The sequence below is a fragment of the Archocentrus centrarchus genome, chromosome 4 (assembly GCF_007364275.1).
Source record: "Archocentrus centrarchus isolate MPI-CPG fArcCen1 chromosome 4, fArcCen1, whole genome shotgun sequence".
Classification (NCBI taxonomy): Eukaryota; Metazoa; Chordata; class Actinopteri; order Cichliformes; family Cichlidae; genus Archocentrus; species Archocentrus centrarchus.
This window is the reverse complement of record NC_044349.1, coordinates 20101330-20124449: the sequence shown is the minus strand read 5'-3', so window position 1 is coordinate 20124449 and position 23120 is coordinate 20101330. Positions and strand designations below refer to the sequence as shown.

Here is a 23120-nt window from a genome sequence, read left to right as displayed (position 1 = left end):
GGGTGAAAATGCCTTGTCAATGCCAGAGATCAGAGGAGAATGGTGAGACTGCTTTGAGCTGATAAGAAGGCAAAAGTAACTCAAATAACCACCCATTACAACCAAGGTATGCAGAGGGGCATCTCTGAAGGCAGATGGGCTGCAGCAGTAGAAGACCACACTGGGTGCCACTCCTGTCAGCTTAGAACAGGATACTGAGGCTACAATTCACACAGGCTCACCAAAATTGGACTGCAATTTTTTTGGAATGCATGGATCCATCCTGCCTTGTATCAGCTGTTCAGGCTGCTGCTGGTGGTGTAATGTGTGGGGGATATTTTCATAGCCCATGTTGAGCCCCTGAGTACCAAACATGCATATACTGACATATATGTCATCATTATGCAGGTTTGTCATTATTGTCATTGTGTGTAAATATATTCATAGATGTGATTATATCTTTGTACTGCCCTATATCAAATTTGTAACTCTATAACTTGCACACTACAGATGGTTTTAAAATGGTTGACATTTTGTGTTACATATTTAAATTATGAGAACATGCAGGAAAAGAAGTCCCAGACTGGTAATATAAACAGACTGCTAAGTGTGTGGAAAATCTGAACACACTGAGGAAGCAACTGCAGTCTGCTTTATAGGAAATGTTTTCTTTTATCAGCTTTCATCTTAATGAAGGACGTTATCACATCCAGTATCTGTGCAACGAGGTGTGAAAGAATGAGAGGGAAGTTTATAATGAGATGGCAGTTTAATACTCCTCATTGCTGCATGAGTTTGGACAGACAAAATGTGCCCTCTGCCCTCACTTCTTTGCACCTGAATATGACTTCTTTGGCCAAACATTCAGAACTAAAGTTTTCTTTTATCAGCTGCACCCTTAAGTGGCCATCCCCCAGTGGATCATCGTCCTCCATCTCACCTTATCCCTGGAATCCTCCACTGTCAACTAACCCTCTTCATGTCTTCCTTCGGAACAAACAAGAACCTCCTCTTTTCCTCCTGCCTGGCCATATTTAACATCCTTTGTCCAATATATCCACTATCCCTCCTCTAAACTCATTCCTCTTTGTCTCCAAACTGCTGAACCTGAGCTGTCCCTCTGATATAGTCATCTCTAATCTTGCCCATCTTGGTCACTCCATCTTCAACTCTGCCACCTCCAACATGGCCTCCTGTCACAGTGGTGGAAAGTAAACAGGAATATTTATTTAAGTGCCCTTTTGAGATGCTTGTACTAGACTTTAGTATTTCCATTTTCTTTTAATTTCTGCTTCAACTCAAACTAAAACAAACAAACAAAAAAAACCCTGTGTATTCACAGTCACATTTCACATCAGATGAGTTGTTAAAATCTCCACAAAATAGTGATTTTCCCCCTAAACTTCTCATATGGCTTTAGTTTATTGTAATCCAATATCAGTAATATTTAAGGATTAGACAACAAGTCTGAAAACTGAAAACAGGTCTACGTATCAAACCTTTCATAATCTTTCCTTCCTACAGTAGTAATAATCTCTAGACCCCTCGGATTTAGTTGGCCTCCACATATTTATATTACTGTATATAAAGTAGTTCAAAGTAGCTTCACTGGAGCAGCAACGACAGCAATACGCTGTTTAAACACGAATTTTCCTGATATCAGAACAACACACAGACTCTGATATGGGGCATGCAGTGTAGCACATTTGTCTGCTCTTTAATTTATTTATTTTTTATTACCATTTAAAATTCTGTCTTGCATCACTGATTTAGAAATATATATTTGAACTAGTTTTATACTACTACTACTACTATTACTACTGCTGCTGCTACTTCTAATAAAATATTTCTTCTTCTTTTTATTCTTATAAGTAGCTCCTACAAGTATCATGGATTATAGGTAAACATTTTTACACCTTCACATTAAATGAAACCTAGTTAAATATAAATCAAATACATTCATATTTAGCGATCATTTTATTGCCTTTATGATTTTTATTCTTATTTCTTACCTACTTGACCCTTTAAACAGAAAGTACTGTATAAAATAGGTTAAAAGAGGGCGCCACCGTGTGGCCAGCACTGTCACGATGTCACTTTCACGATGAAAGTAACTTTATTCAGTTAATATTTAAACAATTCCATTTATAAAACACAGTTATTGTAATTTTTTAATTACTATTATTATGTTCTGTTGGGCATGCGCGGTGATGTTACTCGCAGCCCGTTTGTTTATGTTGCGCATTATTTTGCAGGTACATGACGTCGAGTTTGACGACATTCACAGTGGACGGGACACCGGAGCCGCCGCTCTCACCAGCTGCCCGTCAGAGGAGGAAGACATGGCCCGTCAAAGTAACACCTGCGCCGGTGGTTTGGCGTTTCTGCTCGTGTTCGTGCTGACTTCACCGTGTGTGCCGGCGGAGGCCTCCGACGAGCAGGCGAAGACGGTGGAGTTCAACGTCAAACCCGGAGGAGTCGTGCACACCTTCTCCGAGGGCATCGTAAGTGACTGCGCCGAGGGGTGCCTTTAGTACTCAGTTTGTAAAACGACCCCTCGCGCCATGGAGACGCAAAGCTGCAAATAAATCTTAAACGCGTAAAAGTACCTCAGTAATTTTGAATTAAAGCGAATTCACCGCGCAGCCCATTGAAATCCGCTCTAGAGTGAGTTAGGAGTCAGTAGTTAACACAGTGATAACAAAATTAAACATTATCCAGATGTTATTGGAGATCTGAGGACTGGTTCTTCAATTACAGTGTGTCATATTTTATGTTATAGCAACAAAAGTGAAAAACTACAATCCGTTGGTCAGCCTTGGTCGCTGTCTGATGACGACTCAACCTGTGAGATGCTGACACGTCGCTACCAGAGAGCCACAATGGCTCCTTTGATTGGATGAGAGTTTTAACTGGTGTCCGAGCATTAAAGTAATGATTTAATTCATTAATTGTAACAATTTTGATTCATAATTTAGCAAAGGGAAAGATGTTTATCCGGAGCAGACAGGACTGGGATAGTTTGACTTGTTATTGGTCACAGGGGGAAAAGCGCAGGTGTCCCTGATCTTCAGTGGTGACTCTAACAAAGAAGATCATTACGTGTTTCTGATAGTCTGATATGCTAAGTGTCACAAAACAGGAGAGTGAACTTATTATGCGAAATAACCGATTTTTAGGTTTCTAAATGAAGTCAAATGAAATCAATTCTTTGGACCATTAAAACTGATAGACTGATATTATCTTCATGTTTTTATTTTAAACGGGGAAAAACTGACTTGTATAGCTGTAGCTTGACTTAGTATTTTCTCACTCACAATGACAGAGCTGTGACACGGGCAGCAATAATACAAATCCTCTGAAACTGTTTTTGTATATTTGCTTGGTTAAAGGCTGAAAGTTATTTTTAAAAAAACAAGTCAAAACTGAAACGCATGCAGCTGATACTGGCATTTTAGGTCAGGAAGACCTGTTTACCTCATGTATGTCATTTCAGGACCAATTTAATCTTATTAATCAAAAGATACTTTCGGGTTGCCACAGCAGGTAGTGCTACACATACATTTTTTTAAAAACACAGCAAAAACAAAAAACAAACCAAAAAACACTGGATACCTTTCCTGACACATCTCTGAAGGCACTGGGCTTCTTCATCTATGAGACTATACTATTCTAATACCTTTTTGCAAGGGGGTACAAAAAAAAACCTTTAAGGGTGGCTTCACCAGAACATAACCACAGGCATGTCTGCTACACTAGGGTTTGGACTGAGAGAAATGGGTTTCATAGTAGTACCCCAGCTTATTCTGAACAACTGTAAGAGGCCACATAGACCAGACTTTAAATGGTGCCCCTTGAATTTGGATCAATGGGGTAAAGAAACCTCCAAAGTCAAAAAGACAAGGTCATTTCTTATAGCCTTTCAAATCTGGCTTGAAAGTGTTAAATCTTAGTGTACTGGGTATTATTGAAAAGGATGTGAATATATATATAATATATATATGCAGCTAATGTATTATTGTGGTGTCACGCTCCTTAACTGGCAGTCAGTCCACTTATATTGCATCTATATCATCTTCATTTCTGTATAAACCTGAATGATATGAGTGAAAAGAAATGCTTCTTGTTTTACAGGAAAAGTGAGTAGGTTAATATAAAATGTTGCACTAACATCTTGTTTCATTCTCTTTCTGCAGGGGGAGTATGAATGCTCATTCACTTACGCCTCACAAGGAGGAACCAATGAGGTGAGTGTCTCTCTTCCACTGCGTGTCTCCAGCCTCACATTACTGATTACTGCAGGTTTTATGGTAAAATATTCTTCCCTTTTTCTGTAAAACAGCAATGGCTGATGAGTGTGGGCCTGAGTGATGACAATAAAATGTTTTCCTGCTCCGTGTGGAGGTGAGAGAGAGAGAGAGACACACACGCAAAGTCAGACTTTACAGGACACTGCATCAGCTTGCATTCATTTAATGGAGACAGCATATCTTCTGCTTACTTTACCTTAACCTTAAAGCATGTCTTCACCCTAAAATGTCCCCATAAGGAAGTCAGGCCCCCATGTTGTGATTGTGTAACCAGAGTTAGGCCCCCATAACAGCAGTAATACCTGGACAACACTCACAGGCCAATGAGCAGCCTGCGGAGGTACTCTTCTTCTTCAGCTCGGTGACCCCCGATGTTAAGAGCGCCCTCGCTGCTGATGTGTCCCATCTGCGTGTATCTGCTGAGTCACCTTATTGATTTTACTTAATCGTGGCAGTCAGAGAAGGGACGAGGAGGGGAAACAGCACAGCAAACTTCTAACCTCATAATTTAAATGAGTTCATGCAAATGGCTTAAAGTTGACAGCAAACATTTCTTTTTCATTTCCGTCAGGCCTCAGGGGAAGTCGTACCTGTTTTTCACTCAGTTCAAAGCTGAACTGAAGGGAACCAAAATTGAGTATGCCAACGCATATGTAAGTATAAAGAAACAGTTACTTTACCCTGTTTGCATTAATATGTTTAAGTTGCTGACTTATCCTGGTTCTCAGCATGGTCAGCTTACAAGCCAGAAGCTGAAAACTTTGTGATTGTTGGATTATTTTTCTTTCTGCTGCTGAGTTTAATATATTGAAGGCAGTGGACCAGGATTATACTTGCTGTGGACAATGTGGATAAGGTCCATATCATTTTTAAAAAAATCTGTTTGGAGTCCACCTCGAGGGCACATGTGTAGTTGGTTCACAGTGGGGTAGAGTTTTATAGACTAGTTGTTGAAGTTATAAACTATTGGAGCGCATGCGGACGTCCAGAAGGAGTCTCACATTCATCCCAGAGTGTGACAAAGAAGATGCATTATATTTTACTGCAGAGTGCCTTTCAACAACACCTTGTTAACTGTTTCCAGTGTATAATAACTAAATAGTTTAGCTGGCTTTTTCTTTTTTTTTTTTTTTTTTAATCAGGGTTACAACTAATAAATAACCTCTCTTACTAATCTAGGCCACCCTACATATTTGGCAACTAATATAAAGTATTACAAAATAAATCCATCCATCCATCCATCCATCCATCCACCAGTTTTCTGCCAGGTCCTGGTTACGCCAGCAGCGATCTAAATCGAGACGCCCAGACGCCGCCTCCTCTAGCTTCTCTGATGGAACGCTGAGATGTTCCCAAGCCAGTCGAGAGACATAATAGGTCCAGCATGTCCTGGGTCTGCCCTAGAGCCTCCTCCCAGTTGGACGTGCCCAAAGCACCTTACCTAGGAGGCATCCTGATCACATGCCCAAGCCACCTCAGCTGGCTCATTTTGATGTGGAGGAGTGGCAGCTCTATTCTGAGCGCCTCCAAAAGGACCAAGCTCCTCACCCTATCTCTAAGGCTGAGCCCAGACACCATCCCAATCCTCATTAATGCAGACGCTGCACCAGTCCTCCTGTCAAAGATGAATTGCTCCATTAATTTAAGTTTTTTACTGTCATGTTCACTGTGTTTCTGATTATAGGGCCAAAGGTTTCTGACACTTGTGGCGGGGGATTTTATTTATTTATTTTTTTCCCAGTCTGGGACGAATTTTTTTAGATTTTTGCTTACATCACATGAATGCCCCGTAAGCTCATTCGACACGGTTTGATAATATGGACTACTTGGATCTTACTTCTCTTTCTAATTCGAGAAAGTCAAAGAAACGATGACTCACACTTAAAACCAGTGGTTCAATGCCAGTCTTTCTTACTAAGGGAGCGCTGAAAGCATGACTGTTGGTAGTAAAGTGTAGTTAAAATGCTGCTGGTGCAACACATCAAGTCCTCTTACAGGCTTTACCCCTTTGGCTTTTCCGCTGTTCTGTGGTTAGTCTGACAGGCCAAACAAAAACAAACTCAGAGTTTCTGCTTTTTATTTCCTCTGTTCCAGGCGCCCCTCAGTGCAGAGATTAAAGCTTCATCAGCACAGTTGTCAGAAAAACAAGGCGATACTCTGTTGATGAGCATTTCTGCATAGCCTGCAAATAATAATAAAAAAAAAATATCCACCTTTATACCAGCAACACATTTATCAGCCTTTGGGATAAAATTTGAGGCTGCAGCTTCTTGTAGGTTTTTTCTTGAGCGCATAGGGACGGTAAGACAGTAACAGCTGTCACCTTCTGCACTTTTATCTTGTCTCTAGTGACAAACAGAGAAAAATATCAGGGCTGCATTTAATTAAACAGTTTGATAATGACTGGATATGTAAATGTCACGTTTCCGTATGAACGAGGCTTATTGTAAGTCTGACATTTAATGATTCATGAGCAAGATGAGCTGCCTTCAGACTTTAGTCTAATCAAACTCAAAGAGAAATTTAACAAGACTTGCAGCTTACATTTTTATTATTAATTTAGTTCGTGGTATCTGAAAAGTGTTTTAAAAAAAACTTCCATCTTAGCCCAAGTGCACTCCTTAAAGTTTCTTGCTGTGATTGAATGGCTGTCTAAAGCATTTCACGGTTAATTTTTCAGTGATTATAAAATACAGAAAAGCTGCCAGTTCTCACATTTGAAAAGCTGGAAGCAGATAATGTTTTGCAGTGTTCAGTGATTTATCACCTATCAAATATGTTTGATTAACTGCTTCAAGTTAAAATTTTGGCACACCATGCCTTCTGCAAAAAGGGGCGGCACTGGGCCGTTCTACTTCTTAAAAATCAATGAAAAACGAATGCATAATCTGTTGCTTTACTGCAACAATAAGCCAACCAAAGGAGTCCGCTCCATGAGGCGTGCCACCAGACACATAGTCGATAAAGTTGCTGCTGCATTTTCGTAACTTAAGGATTTAGATTAAACAACACTCCATCTCGTCACCTCGGTAGCAGAATATACCAAACCATACAGTCCTGACTAGAACTGAAATAAATGTATTTTGGACTTAGCTATTGCTTGACAGCGTCTTCCCTCCAGTTCTATATAAACCCTTAATGTGCCCTTGACAAACTAACATGAACCGAGCAAGTCAAAGTTGCATGAAAACTTTATTTGTTCTTGACGTCACACTCCGAATCGAGTCTGTGCACTTAATGTTTCATGGAAGGTTAATGTCCGCGCTCGGTCTGAGCTCAGCCACTTTACGGAGGTCTGCCGTGTCTGATGTGGTCGTCTGTGAAGTGGAGCGCACCTTGACACGCCTCCTTCCCACAGCAAGGACAGTCCTGACACACTCTGTCATTAGTGCGAGCACATGTTTCCTCCTCCTGCTCTGGCTCCGTGCCCTGCAAGCCAAAGACGAACACACGGGAGGAAAAAAAAAAAAAAAAAAACTTCACCAAATGATGGGACTGAAATAACTTTGCATACACAAACAAACACACCTGCCACCCCCGCACAACATTTCCTTGACCTTGCCGTCACGTCCTCCTACTGTCCCGGCCCGTCTGTTGCAAACAAAACTGTTGTCATCTGTGCCGCCTCTCATCCTGTTTTCTCTCTGTTTCATTGTTTCTTTTTGTCCCTCTTCCCATGGTCTCCTCCTCCTCATCTTCTTCATCGTGGCTGCTGTTTGCATTTCCAGTCGCAGGCAGCAGCAGGAGGACAGAGTGATGTGCCTTTGAAGCCAGAAGAATTCACCATCGGAGAATCAACAGGTGAGAAATTTATTGTGTTTCCAAGTGTTCAATCAACTCCCTCTGCTTGTCACATCAATCCCATGCTCTTTCTCTGCGTCTGCCTTCCTCCCTCCATCCATCCCTCCCTCCCTCCCTCCCTCCTTTCCTCTCCATCGCGCTGCAAGTACCCTGCTGATTTCCCTCTAAAGCATATGCTCCAGCTGTGAGTGGGTTGTCATTTGTCCCTTTAGCATTATTTCTTGTTATTCTGTTTCTGCACAAACTGTGGCTTCAGTTCCAGACTGTGATTAGTAGGATTTGACGAGTCAAGCCGACCAGCAATTTCCTGTGTCTTTTCCAGCAGATTAAACACTACAGTTACAGCCACTTGCAGACACTGGAAAACACTTGCAGTCGGAATTTGTTTTGATAGACTGCTTAACAGTGGCAGAGTATGTGCATTACTTTGCAGAGCGCATCAATTACATTATTCCTGAAACCTAAGTGTTTACAAGTAGCCTTTAACTGCAGATAAAACCTGCAGATAAAGACATGTTAATATGTCCACGTACAGGCAAAGAAAGATAGTTGCTTTTTTTTTTTGTTTGTTTACATTTGTGCCATGGAGGCAGTGAGTGTTACGACTGAAGATTTATTACAGCTGCTCTGTGTGTGTGTGTGTGTGTACTTGCCTAGCTGTCTTACTGAGGACTAGTGTGACTTTGAACTCACTGGAATGAGGACATTTTGGAAATGTGAGGACCATCCATTTTTTCACCCTCTCCCCTTTTTTGTTTGTTTTCTTTAGGTTAAGATGTGTGTTTTAGTGTTATGGCTACATTTGGGTTAGGTTATGGTTAGGCACTCAGTTGGGATGGGATTCATAACAACTGAAATTTGGGCTGGAAAACACTGAATTGTTTGAAGTCTATAAATTAGTCATTTTTCTTTACAATCTTTTATAAGCTAAAAGCTACAACATAGCTAAATCATTTAACCTCTAAATCCAAAAATTGTTCTTTAACGCGTCTTTTTATGTATGGTTTCATCAAATTGCATAATAACTGATGATAATTAAGCTTTAGAGCAAGGGTGGGCAATTAATTTTCCCAAGGAGCCACATGACTTTACTTGTTTATAAGCTTATAGGTGCAGCTCTCCACAACAGTCCCAGTTTCTCATGTGGACCCTTGGGAAAATTAATTGCCCACCTCTGCTTTACTGGAGCTGCTTCCCCTCTGCATTTGCCAGGACATCATTTTAGATGAAAATATGTTAAGTCCTTTTATAAATGGTTTCCCTAGTGTAATAAAGGCAAATACAATTTCTAATTTAATAAAGTGTATTAACGGTAAGCTAGACTAGCCACACTGTGGCTCTGTTCACAATGCACAGACACAAAATTAATGTAGTTAATGTAATTTGTTTTCTTTCCACTCTTGGAAACAGCAGATAAGCATTTTTCAGTGCATCTCTGAAACATGCTGAAATATCAAAATTTTCAGGTTGAACACATAAAAGATAAAATCCTTAAACACAAACAGCATATTTTAACAAGATCAGCAACACTGCTGCTGGCTTTATTGCCTGCAGGTAGCAGAAATATCTCATTTGCAGCAATTCTTACTCCACTCGCCTGTAGATGGAGCTCATCAAATCTACAGATCTGATCCTTGAGCTGGATCTGCAGGTTTGCAGTTGAATGATGATTGTTTTTGCTATGGCAGCAATTAATGCATTTGTTCTCCTTTCTGACCTCTAGTCACCCACAAGGATGGAAAGTTCAGTGCTCAACTCTCCAAACTGACCGTCATTGGACGGACGCGACACGACGAGCTGTAACTGGTCAGAAATCAGACTCTGCGTTGGTCATGCTTTGACCAATCAGAGCATCCCAGTGAGCTCTGACTCCAGCCTCTGCTTTTCCCTCAGTCATCAATGAAGGATGTATTTCTTCCTGAGTTAAGACCAAAAACTGAAGAAGGATGAAACGGATATTGCTGTGATAGTACATTCTGTCGGTACAATAATTACATGGAATTTTCTTGCCATAGTGGATTTATACTACATGGGACAAAAGGGGGGGGGGGAAACAGAAAGGGATCAGTTGAGCGTCCAAATTTTTGTTGTTCTAGAAAAAAAAACAAAAAAAAAATCTCTGCCCTGAGATAAAGTGCTTCCATAGATGTGATTTTTCTTATGCTCTAAGATTTACAGAGAATTCTGTTCTGATACACTGAGGGATGAATGTGATTGTATAGAGGATGTCTGGGGGCTTTGTTGAGTATAGATAACATATTTAGACTAGGGATTTATCCATCTTATGTAATCCCGAGAGAAAAGTGAGTATTCCCCAGTATCGTCACTGTGCGCACATAAACAATTTCACCAGTCTTGTTCTGCTCTGAGCCGCTGCTGAGAGGAGCGCCTCACTTTGTCTTCATCTCTCTCTCTGTTTATCTGTTCCAGATAAATGTAAGCACCACATTTGATCCACAGCAATCACCAATCAGTTCTTTTTGTGCTAAATCTTTTTGTGTTTTGTTTTTGTTTGTTTTCTTTTTTGCCAGAAGCTACAGTCATAATGCAGCAGATAGTGGATTTTAAATGCGTTAAGAGGATACATCAGAGGCTGGGGTGTATTCTTGCTTTTTAGATCTGAAATCTAAAACAATATCTCTATAAAGTTCTTCAAATCTTGATCATTCTGCAGTAAAAGATACAAATCTTTAACGCTCTAATTTCTTTTTTCTTTTTACAATTATCTACTTTTAGTTTTTCAACAACTTTTGAGTTACATTGTTAACTGCAGAATACTGAAATGTAGGGCATGCACAGACATTTGGATGATAAGATGCCAGGCAAAGAGATGCCAGCAGGTATCTGAGTCCTTCTTGAACCCTTTACTTTCATCTTTCAGTGCCACATGTGTGGATCAGAGAGGATAATGTGCAGGTTTCAGAAGGGCTTCATTATTACAGGTTCTCCCCTCCTCGACTCTCCCTGCTCTCTTATGTTGCGAGAACCTTTATCTGCCCGTCATCGATCCAGCCCTCTCAGATCCACACAAGTCTCTAGAGGATGACTTCTGCAGATTGATTTCAGATTTGAGGATTTTGCCGATTTGATTCTGTGGTTGTGTTACCTGTTATATCTCTGCCTTGTTTGGCCTGGGTTCAGTTTCTCTCATCTTTCTGGAGGTGATCCTGAGGAATTGAGGAAATGCTTAGCAGGAGCATTTCCCCCTTTCCTCTTTTGTCACCACTGATGTCGATGCTCCGTCTGGAAATAATCACATCCAGATCCTGACACGACAAATTGGGGGGGGGGAGCAAACAAACACGATGTTACTTATTTTGTACATGTTTTCTTTTTCTACTTGTCGATTGTTCTGATTCACAGTGAAATGTGATGGGCGTCTCAATAAAGACATTTTCTGGAGATAACTCAATGTTTGTGTCTTGTTAATGTCAGTCATGATCTCATTGAAGCTCCCACAGCTTGTTAAAGGGTAAACATAAAAAGAGGAAAGATTTGAGTGCCAGCATAGAGGCAATAAATATTCTGCGCACTGTCAAAGCTGGGCAACAGTAAATATGGTGGAAAGCATTTTTATGCCCCCATTGTATCCCATCCAAAATAACAGAAATGTTAGTACCAGCACTAATGCGTTCCTAATTTAGTTTATAAGCAGCATAAATAGTTTTTTTTTTTCTTTAGAATACAGGACATCTGAATCCTCAAGCAAAACTTTAAATTAAAATAAGCATTATAAGAAAATTTGTTTTAAAATATATTCTGTTAGCGCAGTCAATTAACACATATTGTCTTCGGATAAATGTTTCCGTGAGATAAAGAGCTTCCATTGTTTCTTCTTAATTTCTGGGGAGAAAAGCTTTGCAGGGAGGATCTTCTAAATCCAGAGGCACATATGGGAATGTATAGAACTCTGATCTTTGTGGGTTTATAGAGATAGAGAATCAGTGGGGATTTATTCATTTTATGTTAAGCCAAAGAGAAAAATCGGTAATCTAGATTGTCGGCATATTGGCGTAAGTTTGTTTGAAGGATCGTGTCAGAGCCGAAACCACCACATTTAGTGGTGCTTTACAGCCATGACTATGAAACATCTGAAAATCTCAAGTGTGGCAGAACTAAGATCACAACAAGCTGTGCGATGAAGCTCCCACAGAGGCTCTTATTTGTAATTAAAGCATCTTATGGCAAAGCTGCGACGTTTTCAGACTCCCATTTCTAGTTTTGTGGCCTTGCGGGTGTGTGTGTGTGTGTGGGGGGGGGAAATGAGTCGCTTTGTTCTCGAGTTGGTTGTTCCATCGAGTAATAGGTCTCTGTTGCACAGTAGCTCTTTGATTATCATCATTTCGCTCTGTCTATGGGACTTGGAGCTGCCTCGATGCTGTCATGCAAACCCTGAACACATATCACTACTGTTTACCATCTGGCAGCAGAGAGATGTTTACTTTCAACTTCTCCCTTTACAGTACAACCATCAGAAAATATTAATACACTCTCCTGCAAAGAATTGGCCTAGCTTATGATGACGTCAATTAAAGAGCTTTGATCAGAAACTTTTTTTTCCCCCTCACTGCTGTCCAGACTGAAATTCCTCTAACTGTTCTCCCTCTGACTATTTAAATGTGGCGCAGACATCAGTGGTGATTCCCTTAATGTTCTTGTAATGGTTCTCAAACTGTGGGCCATAAAGCCACTGCAAGAGGCTGTGCAGACTCAAAGGAGAAAAATATGGAGCAAAACTAAATTCATGTGATTGTAGTTAATAAAAAAAGAAGAAAATGAACATGAGCATGAATTTTCTGATGCTATATTGATGACTATCATTCAACTTTAATCCCCTTTTTAATTACTATTTGACAAAAAGTTGTGGGTTGAGGGAAGGGAATTTTTTGGCTTCTGGAGGATGGCTTGCCTTTTGTTTTAAGAAGAAGGGGAAAAAAATGCTTAAACACATGTTTAACCAAAAGCTAATCAATCCTGTGAAAAACTGAGTACACATCATGATTCAGTAGCTTGGAGAACAACCCTTAGCAGCAGCGACTTGAAGTAATTGTTTTCTGCATGACTTTATCAGTCTCCCACACCATTGTGGAGAAAACTTGTCCCACTCTTCTTTACAGTGTTGACTCATTTCTTTGAGGTTTGCGGGCATTGGTTTATGCACAGCAACAAAGTCTCGCCACAGCATTTTAGTCAGGTTGAGGTCTGGACTCTGACTGAGACATTGCAGCACCTTCATTCTTTTCTTTTTCAGCCTTTCTGTTACAGATTTGCTGCTGTGCTTGGGGTCATTGTCCTGTTGCATGATCCAATTTTAGCCAAGCTTTAGCTGTCGGACAGATGGCCTCACATTGGACTTCTAAAATAAATTGCTATACAGAGGAGTTCATGATTGACTCAATGACTGCAAGGTGCCCAGGTCCTGTGGCTGTAAAACAAGCCCAAATCATCAACCCTCCACCACCTGGCATGACAGTTGCTATGCAGTGTTTGTGATGATATGCTGTTTGGTTGTCTCCAAATGTGGTGCTGTACATTATGGCCAAACATCTCCACTTTAGTCTTGTCTCTCCAAAGGACATTGTTCCAGAAGTCTTGTGGTTTGGTCAGATGTAACTTTGTAAAACTGAGCTGAGCTGCTATGCTCTTTATAGAGAGAAGAGGCTCTTCCAAACAAGCCATACTTGTTCTGTCTTTCTCTAATTGTACTGTCAGGAACTTGAACATGCTAACTGAGGCTTGTAGTCTGAAATGTAGCTCTTGGGTTTGCTGCAGTTTCTCTGACCATTGCACAGTCTGACATTGGGGTAGATTTGCTGGGGCTTTCATTCCTGGTATGACTGACAGCTGTCTTGAATGTTTTCCACTTGTGAATAATCTTTCCCACTGTAGAGTGACGGACTTCAGATTGTTTGGAAACGGCCTTATAACCCTTCACAGATTGATGGGCAGCAAGAATTGCTTTTTTAATATAATTGCTGATGTATTTCCTCCTTGGCATTGTGCTAACACACACCTGAATGCTCCAGACCTGCAAACTGCCAAAACATCTGCTGATGATCGGTTGATCAAATGCAAATGATTAGAAGCACTTGGTTGCTACTTATCCTCTTAATTCATATGGAAGCAGTAAAAGTGTACTTAATTTTCCACATGACTACATAGAGTCCTTGAAAATATATTTTTTCACATGACTAAAGTATGCCATTTTTTTCTGCTTTTTCCCTGTGGACCGCTCATTTACCTGTAACACTAACAAGATATCCACTGACCTCAGCTGTACTTTGTACAGTGAGGAGGTGATTCTTTCTGAGCATCATGTTAGCACTGCAACTTGTAAGCATTGTAAACATGTAAGCATTGTACATACCTCTGAGGGATGGATCTGGTGATATTTCACATTTTCTTCCTAAACTAACAAAGAATTAATCCCATCGACAAGTATTTTCTCCATAGAAATGACTAATTACTAATAAAACTATTTCAAAATTTGCCTAAAAATGATTGTATGAGTCACAGAGTTGCACTGTGTGATATTCATTATGAGCATAATTTATCTGAGTAAATCCCACATATGCCATCCTGGTGCTGGAAACACTCACTGGATCACCAAATGTGTATTAATCCCTAGCTGAAAATAGTCCCTTACAAAACATTGTGCACTCCTGTTTAAGAAATGATTAGAAAAACCTGCAGTGCCTACCTGTTTGGGGTAAATAGCTAAGCATTTTCACAAAGACTAAAACTAGATGTCTTTTAAAGATTTGTACCTTGGTGCTGAGTGCCACAGACAGGTAACCAGTAGGTCAAAGTACTGAGACACAGACTAACACACTGTTGCTTTTGGTCTTTTTATTGGGCTTGTTGGTCATAAGAGAGAATATAAAATAACCCCAGCTTTATTCTTTCAAAAAAAAAAAAAAAAAAAGGGAATAAAAAAGAGCCAGTTGAAATAACCCAAAGCAACGTTTCAGAGAGGACAGCATAAGCTGACCTAAATGAACGAGCCATCGATTTGCTGTGCTGTGTTTATGTAGTTAATCCGGCTGGCATTCCTGTGTCTGTTTTTCTCTCTTTGCTCCCTCACACCTGCCCCCTATTTCTCTCTCTCTGCATCTCCTGACATTTGGAGGGGAACAGATGGAGATTGTGGCTGGGTCGGTCAAGCCAGAGGCAGCAAAGGAGATGGGATTTTTGTAACACCAGGGGCCCGATGAAGGGTACAATGAATGGCCAGCTGCCCCCTGTCTCCCATGACGCTCACCCGAGCGCTAGGCTGGTGACCCAGTCAGTGCAGGGACGCTGAGTCTGGGCACTTCTTACCTGGCCTTGCTAAGTTTTTCATATTCTGAGACTTTTTTTTTGTCTCTAAATCTATCACAGATCTCTGACCTCACTTCCCCCACATGTGTTTTTAACACCACAAGCCAAAGTAGCCTGAGCTACAGTGAGCTCTCGTTATACCATCATGACTCCTGATAGCAATTATCCACCTCAGACGATGCTGATACATGTGAGTGGACCTCTTTGGCAGCATGGGCTGAAGTGCACTAAGGTAATCATTTCTTACTTTGCCTTGTCATTTTGCAATAATTGCAATTTCTCTCTAATTAGGCCTTTTCGGTCTCTTGCCCTTTAACTGTGCAATCTGTGGGAGTCTGAGATCTGGAGTGCAAAGTGAACATCTGTATAGAGGCTCTTGTTACCAGAGCAGTTACCCAGACAGATGCTATGATGCCCTGTTTATGTTCAGTGTATATACCCAAGAGGTTTGTATAGAAGGAGAGAGTAAAAGGACATTAGCAGAACCAAGCTGTTCCTTCTGACATACTCACCCCAAGTTGCGTCTTTGCCTTGTCACCTTGGAAACTTGGTCTCAGCTCAGCTTGGCAAGCCTTAAATCACTCTCCACTCTCGCAGACTTGTGGCTGGTGCTGTGAATATGGCTCTGTTCGATCAGCCCCCCTCTCCTGCTGCATTGTCTCACACTGTGGTTGAGAGCAGCCTTCTTTTCTCAGGGTACGGAGGAGCTTTGCGGGGCTCCTTCACCTTCTTTCTGTTTTCAGAGAGTCTGTGATGTGAGTAAGGTGGAGGCTTGCGACCTCTGTGGCCTTGTGCTGTGGGTGGTTTTGCTGTGGTGCGTATGTGTGATGGTCCTGCTGAGCATGCTCGCCGCTCCGTGTTAGCGACGGACACAGTTTCAGTCTCTGAGTTGGTGGGTGGGCAGCTAGCAGACGGAGGCAGGTTGGATGATGGAGAAGGTGGACCAGCAGATGGGAGATCACTTTGTGTGGTCTGATAAGACCCCACTTTGGTCTGTATGATGACAGACGGGCTAAGAGCAGGGGGTGGGTTAGCCTTTGAAGACAGGGGAGAGGGAGGTGTGACGGGGTTGATCCTGATGGAGGAGGTAGCCCCAGGGGAATGAGGCTGAGACCCAGAGCTACTGGGGAGATGGAAGTTTACTGTTAAAGGGGAAAGACCAGGAGTCGGAGGCCGAACAGGGAGGCTTCTTTGGGGGGAGTGAGCATGGTCACGGGAGGAGAGGTTTTGAAGTTGGGCTGAATTGGATGAAGGAATGTTACTGGGGTATGGCAGCTTCCCAGCGCGTTTGGGTGAGGCCCCCAGACTACCGGTGAGGTGAAGAGTCCGACTCCTCTCGGATAAAAATCCAGAGGTTATCAGGGGCAGCTGCACATTGGGTGGAGAGTGGCTCCTGCTATGATGATCTCCCCTCAGGGTGCCAGATGAATCCACAGTTTCTGGCTGGTTTTCAGGCTCTGACAGCCTCTGATGTGTGATGCCTACTGTTGCCTCACTTGAGCTCGAGCCTGAACTGTAGCTGCTGTTACTGGGAGGTTTGGTGCTGTCTCTTCCAGTTTCCTGCTCCTCCTCCTCCTCATTCAGATCAATGGATGCAGTTAGATGGTCGATCTGCTGCACCACCTAGAAAACACATAATTATTAGATACAGATACAGTCAGTACTCTCATGAAGTAACCTCAGTCTTCCAGTTTTTGTGATTGAGAAACTTAAACAATGTTTTTTGTTAGTTTGTTTTTATTTTCTGAGTCTGAATTACTTCACGCTGAAAAAAAGTTCTAAAGTTTCATAAAATTCACGTTTACAACAAATGACTGGAGTGTAAACTAAAAAGATTCATGTCTTAAAATTAGATTTGCAGACAGCATACTTCTACAGGGCCACCGCCTCAAGATAGAGGGTGCAGGACCTGATGGTGAAATCCCGTTTAGGGAAACAAATGTTTAGCAGATTAATCAAATGTTCCAGACACAAATGGACTAAAGTAAAACATGGAGCTTTTTGGGAGTTGCCCACTTTGCCTGGTTGGTGTTCCAGCTGTGTGTGCTGAATGAAAAGAGAGGTGATGGATTGAGAACAGAGCCCTCCATTGTTTTTTTTATACAGATCAGTTCAACTCTGAGTAATACTTGGCCTGTGAAAACAGATGATGTCATGGTGATGTCATCAGAGTAATCTTAGCCTGAACTCAAAGATTTTTTTGAGCTTTTTTCAGAAAGTCTCAGTTACCGGGCGGAGTGGTTTAATGGAAAAAAATCATGAATTGCATTTTCACTTAAACTCTGTCAGGATAACACCATTCTGTGTTTAACACCATTCCCGTGACTCCCTCATTTTATAAAAGTGCTGCAATATATAATATATTACAGGGATAATAAAGCACTAGAAAAATAACACTTGCATCTGCAAATTGCTTCTTTTTTCCCCCAAAGATTCTGTTTAATTGACTACCAAGAGTCAGAACCTTAGAGCAAATCTCTAGATAGCAGCACAAATTTTTATAATTGAGGAGCTGGAAACAGCTAATATTTGGCATTATTTATGATCTATAATTTAACAAATTACATTTAACAACTATTGGCTTAAACTTGATCATCTCCTCAGTTAGCTGACAAGTGGAAACATTCTTTTTGCCTGGACAGAAGACAGCAATACAGAAGCGGAGGAAGGAGGGGAAAGATTCATAATTCCACAATGATCTGCAGCCAATTTTCAACTGGGAAAACTGTGTTTAAATAGTTATCAGCTTAATCCCGTAATCCCCCAGGATATGCTGTCATGTGAAAAACTAAGCACACCATTTCTGCTTCCATATGAATTAAGGGGATGAGCAGCAGTCAGGCGCTAATCATATGCATTATTTGTTAACTGATCATCAGCAAGTGTGATCACCTCTAAAAATGCAAACATTTTGGCAGTTTGCTGATCTTGAGCATTCAGGTGTGCGCTAACACAATACCACAATCTTCCCGAGAATGGATTAGAAAATTCACCCAAGGTCTGCCTTCGCAATACTCAAAGAAACTATAAAAAACTCAAGAGCTACATCTCAGATTCTAGTGCCCTCAGTTGGCATGTTAAATGTTAAAGTTCGTGACAGTAGATTTAGAAAAAGACTGAACAAGTGTGGCTTGTTTGGTTGCCTGGAGAAGGCCTCTTCTCTCTAAAAAGAACATACCAGCACAGCTTAGGTTTTCCAAATTTGCATCTGAACAAACCACAAGACTTCTGTCCTCTGGACATACAAGACCAAAGTGGACATGTCTGGCCTTAATGCACAGCACCGGGCTTGGAGAAAACCAAACACAGAATATCAGCACAAACACCTCATACCAATTGTCAGCATGGTGGTGGAGGGAAGATCTGCGGGACCTGGACACTTTGCAGTCACTGAGTCAACCATGAACTCGTTTGTATACCAAAATATTTTAGAGTCAAATATGAAAACATCTGTCCGACAGCTAAGGCTTGACCAAATTGGGTCATGCAACAGGATGATGATCCCAAGCACAGCAGCAAATCTACAGCAGAATGGCTGAAAAAGAAAGGAATGAAGGAGCTGCAATAATGCCGTCAAAGTCCAGACCTCAACTTGATTGAAATGTTGTGGCGGGACCTTAAGAGATTTATGCACAAACAAATATCTGTAAATTTCAATTAACTGAATCAACACTGTGAAAAAGAATGGTTCAAAATTCCCCTGCAGCGATGTGAGAGACTCATAAAGTCATACAGAAAAAGATTACTTCAAGTTATTGATGCTAAAGGTGGTTCTAACAGCCACTGAATCATGAGGTGCACTTAGTTCTTCACAGGAATACACAGAAGTTTTCTTCTAAATGGAGTCACTGCTAACAAAATGTTTGATAGTATAAGGAATTAAGTGTAAGTAGTGCAGCTCAGCATGGTAAAAGAAATCAGATTTGGCCTAAATATGAAACCTACCAGTTCAGTTAAAAAAAAAAAAAAAATCACACCATATAATACACAATATCTATCACACATGTTCAGATGAATTTAATCAAGTGAATCCAGAGCATTCACACGCATATACACGCACAAAACCCTTATGACAAGACTGTTTAGCACAAAGACACAGTCTTGTTATATATACACAGCCAAAACCAGGATGAAAGCTGGAGAGATGGAGAAAATTACACTGGGGAAAATGTTTGACCCATCACGCCACCTGCTCAATGTGCACAGATAAATCCTCAGTCCGTGCTGGATCAAGTATTGTTTTGTTCACTGTGTTCAATATCTTTGCTGATGTCAGTGGATGACCTGATTTGTCTTTCTCTTTTTTTTTTTTTAATGCTGGAGCCGTTTGAGCGAGGCATTTCATATTACTTTGAAGTGCAGCGTGTATATGCACATCCAGTGACTCTGGGCAGGTGCTGCTTGTTAATGTCACACATCAGATGAGATAAAAGCACAGAGGACCCCGGTTTTCATGCGCTCCTCCCAAGGGTGTTTATTAGAAACAGTGTTTTTTTGACCCTCCAGGTCTTCGCATACAGTCCTGATGAGTGCTGAGAGACATTTGTTGTAAAGCTCAGTTATATAAGTTTCATTTAGCTCTTTAAGTTCAATTCTGTTGTTTTGCTTGAAGTTCTGAGTCATAGTTCAGTTTTTGATCTGTCAGAACGCCTCAGCAGAGGATTGCTATCATATTCAAGTGTGAGCCCGCTTTTGTGATATCTTTTCCTCCTCCTGTGTGTGAGAGAGAGCTTCAGTGTTGCTGGAGTATTTGTTTAGCTTTAGACTGAAGTGCTTTAAAGGCTTCCTCTAATTTCTTTTTGTAACAGTGATGAATATTAAACAAAGCTGAGGTTTGCTGCTCATGCAACAGAATAAAAAACAGGGCTTTGAAATAAATATGTGACCAAAGTCTTCTCTGGTGCCTGATCTCCCTTTTGATCTGTTGTCTCTGTTGTGAAAATTTAGGATTTTTCTATTATGGCGTCTGCTTGTGTGCAATCATGGGGGTTTTATTAATACTGTCACGCTAAACCTCACAGCCAGGATGATGAGGTTACTACCTCGGGTTTAGCTGTGACCCCACACAGGCAGATCAAATGTTAAGAGGCGAGATTTATGTGTCACTTTTCCTGGATGAGGCAGAGACACTCAGACATAAATGTTTATAAAAAAAATAAATAAAATAAAAGCATGTCAGACTTAATCCAGCTGTGCCTGGAGCAGCATCTGTCCGTAAGAAGAGAGAGAGTGGAGGAAAGGATGCTCCATCTCAACAACCTCTGCATCCTGCAGACAAATGGGGCATGACTAGTGTCTCATTCACCTTTATGAAAATGTGCACATGACTTGAGCACAAGTGCTGCGTATGTGTGGAGACAGATGACAGAGGAAATCTGGAGAAACTGTTGGGAAATTTTGTGCTGCATTCATGCAACCCTGCTGCTGACTTTTTAATGCATGGTAAATTCTTGCTGAGGACGTGCATTTGGAGACTGGCTTGTTATTCCTGAGTGCACAAGCCCTCAAGGTTTTTTAGCAGAAGCATGAACATTTCCAGAATGTCTAAATTAACGTGAAAGGACGCAGTAACTTCTCTGTCCTCATATTGAACTGTTTGTTTTTATTTTTTTACTCTTCAGTCCTGGAAAGAAATGCGATAGTTTAGAAATGGATGGATTTGAGACACTGAAAAAGCTTCCATCTCATTCTTTCTCATAATCATGAAAAACATCTCATGTTACCTCTTTCATTTCCTGATGAACATCCCTCAGGGCTTTGAGAACCTGCTCCAGGTTGTCCACCACTCGTTTAATTTGGTTTCGAACCACCTTCCTTTTGCAGCTTGCCTCTTTCCTCTGTGCCTCCCCTTCACTCTTTGGTCTGTGCTGCGCCCACGTCTGGTTCTTATCCAGAAATGCGATGCGCTCTGAGCTTGGTCTGGGTTTCTTGGGGCCTCGTAGAGTTGTGGTACAGCTCAGGCCTCTGTGAGGAATCTCAGTGGAGAAGATAACTCCATTCAGGGGCCTGCTCATATCCTCCACAGGTGGCTCCCTCAGTGCTGTCAGGTCTCTTTGGCTCTGGGAGCTCTTGCTGTGTTTATTGATGTAGCTGAAGTTGGAGCTGAATCCATGTTGCCTCGCTATTAGTCCCTGAGTGTCATAGTTCAGCCAGCTGGATGAATGGAGGTCTCTCTGACGGTAGGTAGCATGGCTGGCGTAGTCCCACACCTTACCCCCTTTACCCTCCATACACATAACAACAGGCACATTAAAGTTTGGCTCCTCAGAGAGCAATGCAGCAGCAGGAACAGGAGGAGGTCCAACTAGTGGCCCATATTTCTTGACTGAGTTGCTACTCCTGTCACTCTGTGATTGATGCAGGCTCAGGTGGCTGCTGGGGCTCCTAACAAAGGTATGGTTGTCCTGAGCAGTGGAGGAGCTGTTGGCCAGGCCCTGTGGCCCCTCCCCTGGGCTGATCTGTGAGTTAGGGTCTGTGCCAAGCTCTTTAGTCCGGTTCCACCTGGCAGGACTGTCCTCCCTCTGCTTCCCCAGACTCCCTGGCAGGATGTGGTGACCCCTCAGCACAACTGGCAGCATCCTGGCCTTCCCCACCCCATTGCACCGAAGTTCCCCCTTTTTTGCCCGGTCTTTCCTCTGGATGGAGAAAAAGCCAATGCCTTTGGCTCTCTCCAGTGGGGTCAGGTTGTTTTGGGTCTCTGAGTTGGATTTGTACGGTCCGTTGAGCCCCAGGTCACTGCTGTGGTGAGCCTTCAAGCTACTGCGCAGCCACGGGATGAAGTGAGGGGTGTGGGACTTGAAGCCTTTCTGCTCCCCAGACGCTGGAGCCCCGCTGTCAGAGAACATGGTGATGGATGATGTCCAGCAGCCTCACAGAATGAAGACGAAGTAAAAGGGGAACAGGAGGACTCCTGAGACACCGAGAGCTTCCTCCTCTTCTTCCATGAATCTCCTCCTACCTTTGCCATTAACAGGCTTTATCCGCTCTGATGTTCAGTCTCTTTTACCCTTCCTTCTCCCTCTTTTACTCTGTCTCCAAAACTTTTATCTGTTTTTCCCTCCTCAGCTCTAGTCCCACTCACCCACTCCCCTTTTCCTGCTGAAGCCTGTTTCTGATTTTATCGCCCTTCTTCTTTTCCCTCAGTTTCAGCTTCCCCTCCCACTATTCTCTTCGTTGTAGTGCTCTTGAGCCCCTCACCCCCTCATTGGGCCAGCCGCGGAGATGCCGAGGGCCCCTCTCTCTGTCTTCTCTCTCTGCCTGCCTGCATCTCACTGGCTCAGTAGCAGCGGAGGCTTCCTGTCTCTACATCTCTCTCGCTCTCTCTCTCTCTCCCTTCCTGTCTCTCTCCCCCCCGCACTGCGCTGCACTGCCTCCTCTCCTCGCTCTTTCTTCCTCCCACTCCCTCTCACTGCTCTAACTCCCTTTCTCTAGTTCCCTCTTCGCTCCTCATCTGTGTCTCCTCTCCCTGTTAGTCTCTGCACTCATCTGAGAACCTCCTATCATCCTTGCTCTTTACAACTCTCGTCTCTTTCCCACCTCTCTATGTCACTATTTTTCTCCCCTTGCCCCACCTCCAATTTGCCAGGGAGAGCAGCTGAAGTTCAATCAAGACGCCAGTCTTATTAATCCCCCTTTAGCAAATGTATACCCACGTGATTCCCCCTGCCTCTGTTCTCATCTGATTACTCCTTCCTTGGCTCAGCTCTTCAC

General features: G+C 42.1%; 2 protein-coding genes across 4 annotated transcripts; one reads left to right on the top strand and one right to left on the bottom strand.

Moving 5' to 3' along the window:
• Positions 1–2069: 2069 nt before the first annotated feature.
• On the top strand, positions 2070–11497 carry mydgf (myeloid-derived growth factor). Of its 2 annotated transcripts, XM_030727191.1 has the most exons (7): positions 2070–2089; positions 2235–2483; positions 4176–4226; positions 4322–4383; positions 4861–4942; positions 8018–8090; positions 9814–11497. In XM_030727191.1, the coding sequence occupies exons 1-7, from the start codon at positions 2084–2086 to the stop codon at positions 9891–9893; spliced, it is 603 nt and encodes a 200-aa protein (XP_030583051.1). In that variant the 5' UTR covers positions 2070–2083; the 3' UTR covers positions 9894–11497. The 2 variants fall into 2 exon arrangements, with proteins under 2 accessions (XP_030583051.1, XP_030583050.1); XM_030727190.1 differs by lacking the exon at positions 2070–2089 and having other exon boundaries at positions 2190–2483.
• LOC115778836 (bromodomain-containing protein 4B) lies at positions 7114–22763 on the bottom strand. Of its 2 annotated transcripts, XM_030727189.1 has the most exons (3): positions 21134–22763; positions 15923–17033; positions 7114–7718 (listed from the first exon to the last, which is right to left on the bottom strand). In XM_030727189.1, exons 1-2 carry the CDS (start codon positions 22253–22255, stop codon positions 16071–16073), a joined length of 2085 nt encoding a protein of 694 aa, XP_030583049.1. In that variant the 5' UTR covers positions 22256–22763; the 3' UTR covers positions 7114–7718; positions 15923–16070. The 2 variants fall into 2 exon arrangements, 1 of the variants encoding a protein (XP_030583049.1); XR_004019868.1 differs by lacking the exons at positions 15923–17033; positions 21134–22763 and adding an exon at positions 7847–8119.
• Between the last annotated feature and the right edge of the window lie 357 nt (positions 22764–23120).